The 11,097-nt window shown below is 42.2% G+C and overlaps 1 protein-coding gene across 1 annotated transcript in view; it reads right to left on the bottom strand.

Moving 5' to 3' along the window:
• The window catches only part of LOC102419360 (3-oxo-5-beta-steroid 4-dehydrogenase-like), a 53,951-nt gene that overhangs the window by 30,282 nt on the left and 12,572 nt on the right, over window positions 1-11,097 (bottom strand). Inside the window, exons 3-4 of the mRNA XM_006104011.3 lie at window positions 8,920-9,036; window positions 3,373-3,450 (exon numbers count right to left, since the gene is read on the bottom strand). Of these exons, the coding sequence (XP_006104073.1) occupies window positions 3,373-3,450; window positions 8,920-9,036 (195 nt within the window). The remainder of the gene's footprint in view (window positions 1-3,372; window positions 3,451-8,919; window positions 9,037-11,097) is intronic.

Below are 11,097 nucleotides of genomic sequence, written 5' to 3'. Positions count from 1 at the left end.
ATGGCTTCTACCTCCGTCACCCACAGAGCAGGGCCCGTGGGGGGTGGGGGTTGGGGCGCCGCCTTTATCACCCACAGAGCAGGGCCGATCAGGTGGTTGGGGCGCTGCACCCTGTCACACACAGAGCAGGGCTGATCAGGGGGTTAGGGCGCTGCACCCTGTCACACACAGAGCCACAGGGCGATCAGGGGGTTGGGGAGCTACCCCCTATCAGGCACAGAGCAGGGCTGATCAGGGGGTTGGGGCGCCTTCCCTTGTCACGAACAGAGCAGGGTGGATAGGGAGGTTGTGGCCCCGCCCCCTGTCACACACAGAGCCGCAGGGCAATTAGGGGGTTTGGGCGCTGCCCCCTGTCACGCTGATCCTGGTGCTGGGAGGCCTCGCGGCTCTGCTGATCCGGTGCCGGGAGGCATATTACCCTTTTACTATATAGAATAGAGGCCTGGTGCATGGGTGGGGGCTGGCTGGTTTGCCCTGAAGGGTGTCCTGGATCAGGGTGGGGGTCCCCACTGGGGTGCCTTGCCAGTCTGGCTGAGGGGCTGAGGGCCGTTTTCAGGCTGGCGGGTGACTAAAGCTCCCAACCGCTCCTTTTTTTCTTTTTCTTTTTTTTTATTCTGGGCCAGCTTTAGCTCTGAGGCCTGGGCTGCTGAAAGCCGGTTTCTGGCCTTTGTTTACCTTCTGTATTTGATACAATGTTGCGGTCAGGCTGGCTGAAGCCCGGCTGACTAAAGCTGGTATCTGGGGTTTTGTTTAGCTTCTATATTTGCAACATATTTGCTTAGAGTTGCAGCTAAGAGGCCGGCAAGGCAGGCGGGGAACGTTGGAGTCCGCCATCACTGGAGCAAGCAAGCCTCCCTGTTCGCTTCAAGCTGCCTGGCTGCCGGTCGCCATCTTGGCTTGCAGTTAATTTGCATATCACCCTGATTAGCCAATGGAAAGGGTAGCGGCCGTATGGCTAATTACCATGTTTCTCTTTTATTAGATAGGATATATTTCTCTTTTTATTTAATATTAGATAGTTTTATAGATAATAAAAAACTTTATCATATTTGATTTCATTATTTTCAGTTTATACACTTCTTGAAGCATCTTTTAGAGTTTTCCTCCTCTTATTTAGTAATTGTTTTCAGTGTTGGTCTTAATGTGGCAAAACTTCTTAGCAATGTGTGGATCAGAAAATATTTTCATCATGCATTATTTTTGTCTTACAATTTGGATATAAAGTTCAAGTTCAATGTTCTTTATTCTTTAATACTTTGAAAATATTATTCTGTTATTCTTTTGCACCCTGTGCTGCTGATAATATAACAGAACTGATCAAAACAAAACTGATACCAATCCTATATATTAAAGAGGTAATATGCAAATTAACCCTCATGCACTCACACGATGGCTGCCTATGACCAGGCTGGCAGGGGGGTTAATGAGGGACGACCAAAAACTGAACAAGCAGGCTGCATGTGGTGACCAGGCCGGCAGCGGGGGCAGTTGGGGGCGACCAGGCCTGCAGGGGGGGTAATGAGGGATGAACAAATGACTGAACAGCAGGCTGTGTGGGGCGATCAGGCCGGCAGGGGGTGCAGTAAGGGGCAACCAAGCTGGTGGGGGGGCATTTAGGGGCGATCGGGCAGGCATGCAGAGGCAGTGAGGGCAATCATGCCAGCAATGGTGGGGACAGTTAGGGGTGACCAGGCAGGCAGGCAGGTAAGTGATTAGGAGCCACTGGTCCGGGATTGTGAGAGGGATGTCTAACTGCCAGTTTAGGCCCAAACCCCTAAACCGGCAGTTGGACTTTCCCTGAGGGGTCCCAGATTGAAGAGGGTGCAGTCTGGGCTGAGGGACACGCCCCCCACCCCCATGCACGAATTTTGTGCACCGGGCCTCTAGTCTCATTATATACTAGTATGAATGACTCTTTTATTGCCTTTCCCTTTTCAGTTTTGTTAGTTTATGCTTCATGTATTTTTGGAGTTCTGTTATTAGGTGCATAGATGTTTAGGATTTATTACCTTTTTATTATAAAACAAAGTTCTTTATCCCTGGAAATAAAGAGGCTCTGGAATCTTTGTTGATATTAAAATAGCTACTCCAGCTTTCTTTTTATTACTATTAGCATAGTATATTTTTTCCTGTCCTATAATTTTTTAAACCTTTGACTTTAAACATGTTTGTATAAACGTTTTTAATCAAAATGGGTTTCTTGTATATAACATATAGTGGGGTTTTGCTTTTTGTCCATTCTGACCTCTGCCTTTTAACTGTATTGTTTTAAATATGTATATGTACTGTGATTATTGATATCACTGAGTTTAAATCTTTCATCTTGGTATTAGTTTTTTTTATTTCCTCATCTATTCATATACCTTCTGTTTTTCTTTTCCTGCCTTGTCTTGGATTATCTTTTATTATTCCATTTTGTCCCCTTTACTGACTTGTTTGCTATACTCTGGAAGCATTAACATTTTCTTTATATTTGATATTCTTAAATTTCTCTATATTGTGTCTAGGTGTGGGTTTCCTTCTCTTCACTCTTTGGTAACCTATGCTCATTCAGTATCTCTGTTTTTTTTCCTTTAACTATGACCTCTTTACCTTTTTCTTTCTTTCTTGTTTTTCTATTATGTGAGTACCGAAAATCCTAAGTACTGAACATCTCTTAGCTTTTCTTTCATATTCAATTTTTTTCTTGTCTTTTCCTACTTCATGTTGGGAGATTTCCTCATTCTGATCTTTCAGTTTGATCCCTTTTTCTTTATATCCATTTCATATTTTCCCATCTATTGCATTGTGTTTCATTTCTCCTAATTATTACTTAATTCTTGTTTTTAAAAAATGTTTTCTTATTTCTCATTGCTAATATCTTTTCTTATCTCTTTAATATATTAATTGGCTAATTTAAACGTCCTTGGTTCTCTGTTCTGTTTATGTTGGGATCTGTAATTGAGATATGTTGTTTCTTTGTGAAATAAATACCTTGTTATTTTGAGCAATGAGCTTATTTTCTACTGGGGATCCTGGCTAACCTGTCAGGCAGACCCTTAGAGAGAAACACCAGACTCCAAATTACTCAGCTCTGATGACATCAGGAGTGAGTATATTGTCTCTTGGGTAGAGAGCCCCAAGCACCAGAAAACTAGTAGCTGCCTCTTCACTCCTGAAAACAACTCCACCCTTCAGGTCTTCAATGTTACCTAGAGGGGGACACCCATTAGAAAGCCATGTTGTACTCATTAGAGTGTATTCCCAGACTTCAGAATTTGGAATGGCAGGGTAAAGGCTGCATCTCTTCCTAAATCAAATAGGAATAATCAGATCACAATTCAAAAATGTAGTCTTTTAAAATGAAAGAATAAAAGGCCTACTTGAACTTACCTCCCAAGTAGCACACAGATTTGTCTTGTGAAATATCCAATTGCCTTTCTTATCTTTAGGAAAAATTTCATCTCCAGGCTGAGAAAGTAAAACAAGAACAAATATAATTCATTTTATTTATATCTGGGAATTGAAATGATGGAATTTGAATTGTCTTTAGGCCAATATACCCTAGCTCTGGGAAAGCAATTCAAGTTTAATTATTTATATCCTATATAATAAAAGCCTAATATGCAAATTGTCCCCTTGACCGGGAGTTTGACCACTTGTTATGATGTGCGCTGACAAGCAGGGGGTGGCACAGAAATGGTGGGTGTTGGTGACACAGTGCTAGCAGCTGGCGGCAGTGGAGATGCTACCAGCCCCGATGGGACCTGACGTGAGTCGGACCTCGGTGGGATGGTGGAGGAGGTGAGTGGATGGTGCCAGCCGTGGCAGGATGGGGCGGGGCTGCCGCCTTGCTCCAGGCACTGAGGAGCCCCGTTGGGGGGAGTGCCGGCTATGACTGATTGCTCCTCAGACAGTGACCAGTAGCGGCGGCAGGGGTGGGGCCACTGCCGGAATTTCTAATTGAAATTTTGCATATTCCTCCTTTGTATGTTTGCCCTGCAGGCAGGATGGTAGAGCAGGTGATGGGGCAGCACCAGGACAAGGCGGGGTGCCAGGTGGGGCTGTGGGAGCTGCAAGGATGGGGGCGCGAGCTGGGGCTGTGAGGCTGGGGGCACGACCTGGGGCTCGATCCCCACAGGCCGCACCGAGGGACCCCACCCGTGCACGACTTTGGCCACTGGGCCTCTAGTGTTTACATAATTATATAATAAATTATATTTATATATATATTTATTACTTTTATGGGACTGTCCAAAAATTCTTTCATTTTGCCAAAATATGTGACACATTAATCTCATTATCCTATACTGGCATTCATTTTCTCTTTACTTATCCACAGATTATTGTTCTTAAGCCATGAATTTTCTCCTAATTACAGAATTACTCATCAGAAACAGTAGAGCCCTAACCGGTTTTGCTCAGTGGATAGAGCCTCAGCCTGCGAACTCAAAGGGTCCCAGGGTTGATTCCAGTCAAGGGAATGTACTTTGGTTGCGGGCACATACCCAGTGGGGAGTGTGCAGGGGGCAGCTGATCAATGTTTCTCTTCATCAATGTTTCTAACTCTCTATCCCTCTCCCTTCCTCTCTGTAAAAATCAATAAAATATATTTAAAAAAATAGCAGATTTTGAGACTCAGTGTTTTGACAGTCTAAAGTTGAGGAGAGCACGGCATGTTACTTCTCAGTTCTGGCGGACTTGCTCACTGGTTTTTTTCCTTTCATTTTTGGGCCCTCCAGGAGTTCAGCATTTCTTTTTCCTACTTAACACCATAGCTAGTGTCAACTCCCTTTTATGGTTTTGGGATGATGCTTTCCCAACTAAGGTTAACTGGTGTGGAACGTTATCTTTCAGATTTCTCTTTTTTGGCTGTATCTAAACATGCGACTCATTTCTTATGGGCTTGAAAATGGAATAGAGAGAAATGAAGATGATTCCTAGGCTCCTGGGGTGGATGTTGGTAATCATTTCCTGAGTTTGGGTTAGCAATCAAGAGTTTTTTATGAATATTTTGAGTTTGAAATGACCAAATGTTCAAGTGGCTAATTGAGAAAGCAGTTGAACAGAGAAGTCTCAGAAAGATGCTTAGATAGAGGCCATGGCTGTAGACAAAATTTGGTAGCCCTTACATTTAAAATAATAATCCTTGCAACTATATGAAGTCATTTATAGACACAGTGTGGCTCAGTAAAAGAAGAATATTGAGAATAGAAGTACTATTCTGGGCATAACAACATTTGGAGGTTGGCAGAGAAGCTGCCAAAGAATCAAGAGAGCGTGGTATTATAGAAGTCACAAGAAGAAAAAGTGTACAGGAGATAATGGTCAACTGTGTTGAAAGATATCCTATATAATAAAATCCTAATAGGCAAATCAACGGAACAGCTGAAGGACTGGTTGCTATGATGTGCACTGACCAGCAGGGGGCAGACGCTTATTACAGGAGCTGTCCCCTGTGGTCAGTGCACTCCCACAGGGGGAGTACCACTCAGCCAGAAGCCGGGCTCACAGCTAGTGAGCACAGTGGGGGTGATGGCCAGCAGACGGACATCCCCCAAGGTGTCTGGACTGCGAGAGGGCACAGGCCGAGCTGAAGGACCCCCCTAAGTGCATGAATTTCATGCACTGGGCCTCTAGTCAAATAATAAGAGGATACAGTGTCTATTTGGTATGGTTGGCAGCATTGAAGTCTTTTTAGGATAATAGGAATTTTTATTGAAAATCAAACAATTGGACAAAATTCATTATATTATTTTTTTTCTTCTACATCTCACCTGACAAAACATTCCCCTCGTGATAACACTTTCTTTAGCAAACACAGTTTTGACTCAGTTTCCTCCTGTCTCACTTATTCCTCAATACCACATAATCATTCATGCTAATTACCCGTTCTCTCTTTGCTTCCCAAGCCCTTTGTACTTCTCAACACTATGGCCCACATTTCCAGTCCAGTCTCTCTCCTTATTTCTTGCCTTTTGCATTTCCCAATTTTATTTCTGCTCAGAATGGTTTTATGCCTCTATCATACACTGTGTTAAATATTTTTTACTTACCCTGATTTTTATTAAGTCCTTATCATTTCTGAGCCCATGTTAGCTATTTCCATGATGTTCCTCTTAAGCTTCCATTGTGCCTACCTTACTCATCCCTCATCCGAATCATTCCATGGTCTCTCTCCCTCTACTCCTGCTCCTACTGTAAGACAGTATTAGAAGAATAATTCAACCCTCTAAAAATCCATGCTATTGATTTTAATTCCTGTTCATCAGTAACTTAATTTATCTTTTAAAAATGTCATTCCTCATTTAAGAGCATAAGGCAGAAGGGGCTGTACAGTGTAGAAGCACAAATATGGGATTGGCATCAGGGGATCAAGGATCTGGTCTCAGTCTGATGGATTTTAAACCTGAGTTAGCTATTTCATTGCCTGGGGCTTCAACCTTTTCTTTTGTGAACTGAAGATATTCTGTATATTGGAATATATATTTCCACCTGAAGATTTTATAACATTTTATTAGCTATGAAATGTCAGGCACTGTGTCTGTAATTTCACATATATAACACTAATGACTCCTCACAATACTTGGCAAATGAGTTGGTATCGTCTCCAATTTACCAATCATGAAATTGAAGGAAAGTTCAGGAATATCAAAGACAATATGCTAATACGCTATAAAGCTGACAGTCAGTCCCTCTTCTGTGTGACTCCAAAGTTCATACTCTTTCCACTGGACCATGTTTAGGTGATATGTAAAAGGATCAGGTAATAACTTGACCAAGTTATCTGGCGCACATGTGACAGAGCTGGGATACAAACAAGGTGCCCTGAATCTGTAGCCCATGCTTCATACCACCATGCTTGCTATGTGACCTCTGATTAATGAGTGCAATGGAAATCGGTTATTTTGCTTTCTACTCTCCTTAACCTTCTTTATAGAGGAGCTCATTGCACATTGTGTGGGCTGACCCAGCTCCAATTCTTGGCCACAGATGTCAGACACCAATGCCCTTACACAAAGATTAGTCAGCAAAAGTTATGTGACCCAAGCAAGGCTGATCTGTGTTTCTTTATGAGGTTTAATGTGTAGTTTCTCTTCCTCTAAATTCTTAAGTTGTATTGATAAGGAAGGATTGGCATGTCAGTGGGCATTTGCCATCATATAGAAAGAGATTTTTGAGAAAGGGCCAGAGTGTAGATACATAGTTTGAACTTCTGGATCCAGTCCTTTGGAATTAGATATGCCTTGGAATTCTTAGTTCCATTTTTTGCTAATGCCAATTTGAGTTGGGTTTCTGCCATTTATAACAAGAGTTCTGACCAAAACAAAGGTGTTGGGTATAGCAAGTAATGAACAAAGAGTGTGGAATTGGGTAGGTCAGTATGGGATTGTGGATAGTGAGGATTCTCCAGCTGAGAATTGGATATTCTTGCTATGCAATAGCATGGCATCTTGTTAAATTGTTGCCTTGTTGTGCCTTGAGACTCTGACAATGGGCATACTAAGATTGGAGCTTTAGGGCACTTAGTAGGAAAACATTGGGTGTTAGAGTTTGTTGGCCATTTTTGCAGTCTTCAGTCAGGTCCTGAAGAAATATAAATGTGTTTATTGCTACTTGGCTTGTAAGATGAGTGGTAAGATCATATTTTGCTAAAACAGGTACTTTCTGCTTCTAGATGCCTCCCCAAATGGCAGAAGTTCAGCTCTGAGCCTTCTAGAGTTAGAAAAGTCTGTGTCAGCCAGGAAAGGAAGTAAGAATCCTAGAGGGAAATAAAATTGGACTTTGGGAGAATCCTTGTCCATTTCTTTCTGAAGGTAAGATCTCAGGCCAATGATGCCACACCCAACAAAGGAGCACCATCCAATGAGATGGAGACTGGGTGCAAAGAATGCATGACCTGTGCCTCCCTGTTTTGTATTATTTCAAGTCAGAAGGGGCATTAAGCTAAGGACTGATCAGATGAGCGAGAATAGGATATTTCTTTACTAAGATTCAGAAACCACAGGCTAAAGATTAGATACAAGAAGATTTCTAGTTTTAATTACTCTTTAATGGAGCTGACTGAATGTGAATTTTCTGAAAGCCAAGCAAATTTTTGAGGTATATTGACTGTCCACGAAGTCCCAAACTGGCCTTTGCTTAACCAAGGCCATTGTGAAGCTTGCAAATTTGTATGAAGAATGCAAAAGGGGAATCTTTCCCAAAGTTCCTCTTGGATGTTACCATAGAGAAGAGTCATCAAGGAAAGAGCTTCCAGAGAACAGAACAAGGGCAGCCAGGTTGCTTGTGAGAAGGAAATCTGGGCACCTCAATGACCAGTTTCATTTTCAGTCTCTCCTTTCTCGGAGACATTTGAAAGCAGTAGGGATGTGTTGTTGGTGGTTAAATTAACACAGAGTCCATAGATTGAGAAAGTTTAAAGAAGAAGTGCATTTGAACCAGAGGAATAGCTATCACCATGATCTCGTTGCTGACCCCCCAAAAAACCTGATCAATCTTTGGGTTATTTCCCTTTTTGGGGGTGGAAGGTGAGTAAGTTTTCAGTTGTATATATTATTTTGCGTTTTGTCGTGCAGAGATATTTTCAAGTCTATATGAGTGGGAAGAAGGGTGTGTCTGGATGCTGGACAGTTAAAATATGGAGCACTGTTTGGTGACTATGTGATGGATTGATGGAGAGAATTTAAACTACAGTTATAAAAACATGTTGTAATAGAAAGTGCATTGGATTCGGAATCAAGAACCATGGGATCCAAGCCTGAGTCTGTTACACATAATCTTTCTGGGCATTTGTTGGGTTAGGTCAGTCCTGTCTGACCTACAGTAACAAAACGATAATATTCTGTGGTGCTAAGTAATGAACTAGCTTTGTGCACCTGGCTGCTGGCTCATGGCTGCCAAAGAGCAGAGGCCAAACCTTTAGGTGTCTGAACTCACCTTAAAAGCCATGGGCGTTTCCATGATGTAAAGATCAACATAATCTAGGTGGACGTCCTGGAGTGTCTTCTGCAGGGCTGGGAGGACTCTCTGTGGGTCAAAATCTGTACCCCACAGCTGAAAGAATAAAAAGGGGATAGTTAATGACATCCACTCTCTTTAAAAGAAAAGGGTACTGCTCTTTATTCTTTACAATGCATTCATTCATTTTACTGCATAAAAATGTTTATGCTGAAGTTTCATCTGAGAATAGGATAAGCTGATATAACTCTTGACACCCATAGTATAACTTTATCAGACTATAATATCAGAACTGCCTTAGCTGGTTTGGCTCAGTGGATAGAGTGTCAGCCTAAGGACTGAAAGGTCCCGGGTTTGATTCCAGTGAAGGGCACATTATTCCAGCCCGGGTTGCAGGCTCGATCTCCAATGAGGTGCGTGCAGGAGGCAGCTGATCAATGATTCTCTCTCATCATAGATGTTTTATCTCTCTCTCCCTCTTCCATCATCTCTGAAATTAATAAAAAAAATATTTTAAAAATGAATATAATACCAGAATATGTATCCATATGTTCATTGCAGCATTATTTACAATAGCCAAGATATGGGAGTAATTCAAGTGCCCATCAGTAGGTCAGTGGATAAGGAAGTAGTGTACATATGCAATGGAACATGACTGAGCCATTAAGAAGAATGAAATATTGCCGTCTGCAACAGCATGGGTGGACCTACAGGATACTGTGCTGAGTGACATAAGACAAAAAGAGAAAGGGAAATGTCATATGATTTCACTTATACGTATTATCTAAAAAACAAAATAAATCAACCAACAGCAACAGATAAAGACTCACAGATGCAGAGACCATTTGAATGGTTGCTAGATGGAAGGAGAGTTGGGGGGATATGTGAAAAACATGAAGGGATTAAGAAGTACAAATTGGATTTATAGTAACAGGATAGTCATGGGGTTGTGAAGCATAGCATAGGGAATCTATATGAATAAAAGCCTATGTGGTTGTCACACCCTCACGCTGTCACAGTGTAACAATCCATCACCTGGAGACTGTGTGTGCAGCAGATGCATGTGGGTGGGCGGGGATTTGACACTGTGTGCGTGGTGCAGAGGAAGGTCCCGAGGCTCCACCCAGCAATGCCAGAGGTGGGACCCCTGGCTCTGGCCTACCTCTTTGGGGAAATCCATTGAGAAGCTCTGGATGCGTGGGCGGGGCCTACCTCTTTGTGGAGATCAATCGTGGGGCTAACGCACTGTGTGAGGGCACAGGCCAGGCTGGGGACCACCCCCCCCCCCCAGTGCACAAATTTCATGCACCGGGCCTCTAGTATAGTTAATAGTATTGTAATAACTATGTATGGTCTCAGATGGGTACTAGATTCAACAGGGTGAGCACTTCGTAAGTTATTTAAATGTCTAATCACTGGGTTGTACACCAGAAGCTAATATAATATTGTACATTAGCTGTAATTGAAAGATAAATAATTATTTTTAAAATAAGAATAACGGACCAGAGACGTAAAGATTCACCTGAACCACAGAGGACCTAATTTGGAGACAAGCCTTCTTCTCTGCAGTGCTAATTTCCTAATTGACTCTCAGTACTTAAACTTTTCCTCACTGTGTAACTAGGAAGCATGTACCTGAATAGTTGTGCTGACCTGGCCCCTTTATTTTCATGTCACTCTGATAAAGGATGTGCTTCATTTGAGCAAGAAATATGATTGTGTGGACATCTTCACTGGATCCTTCACATTGTCACAGGCAATGCAGAAGCTGGTTAACATTTAAATTATTGCAAAGATTTAGATTTCCTCTTACTGGTCTTTTGTTCTCATTTGGTTGTACTCAGACTCCAGGGAAATTTTGTCAATTCCTACTAAGAAGTTACGGGATGTCTATTTGAAATGATAATGTCACCAACACGGCAGGGTATGAGACCCCAGACTTATCCCACAACAAGGCCAACAATTAGAAAGCTAACCCTGAGTGAAATGGGGAGATGTTGGTCAAAGGGTATAAACTTCTAGTTATAAGATGAGTAAGTTCTGGGGAGCTAATGTACAGCATGGTATTTGAGGTTAATAATACTGTATTGCATACTTTAAAGTTGCTAAGAAATAGGTCTTAAATGTTTCTCACCATAAAAAAGGATGGTAATGATG

This window comes from Myotis lucifugus, unplaced genomic scaffold (genome assembly GCF_000147115.1).
Source record: "Myotis lucifugus unplaced genomic scaffold, Myoluc2.0 scaffold_532, whole genome shotgun sequence".
Taxonomy (NCBI): Eukaryota; Metazoa; Chordata; class Mammalia; order Chiroptera; family Vespertilionidae; genus Myotis; species Myotis lucifugus.
The sequence above is the reverse complement of the archived record's forward strand: the minus strand, read 5'-3'. Positions and strand labels throughout refer to the sequence as shown.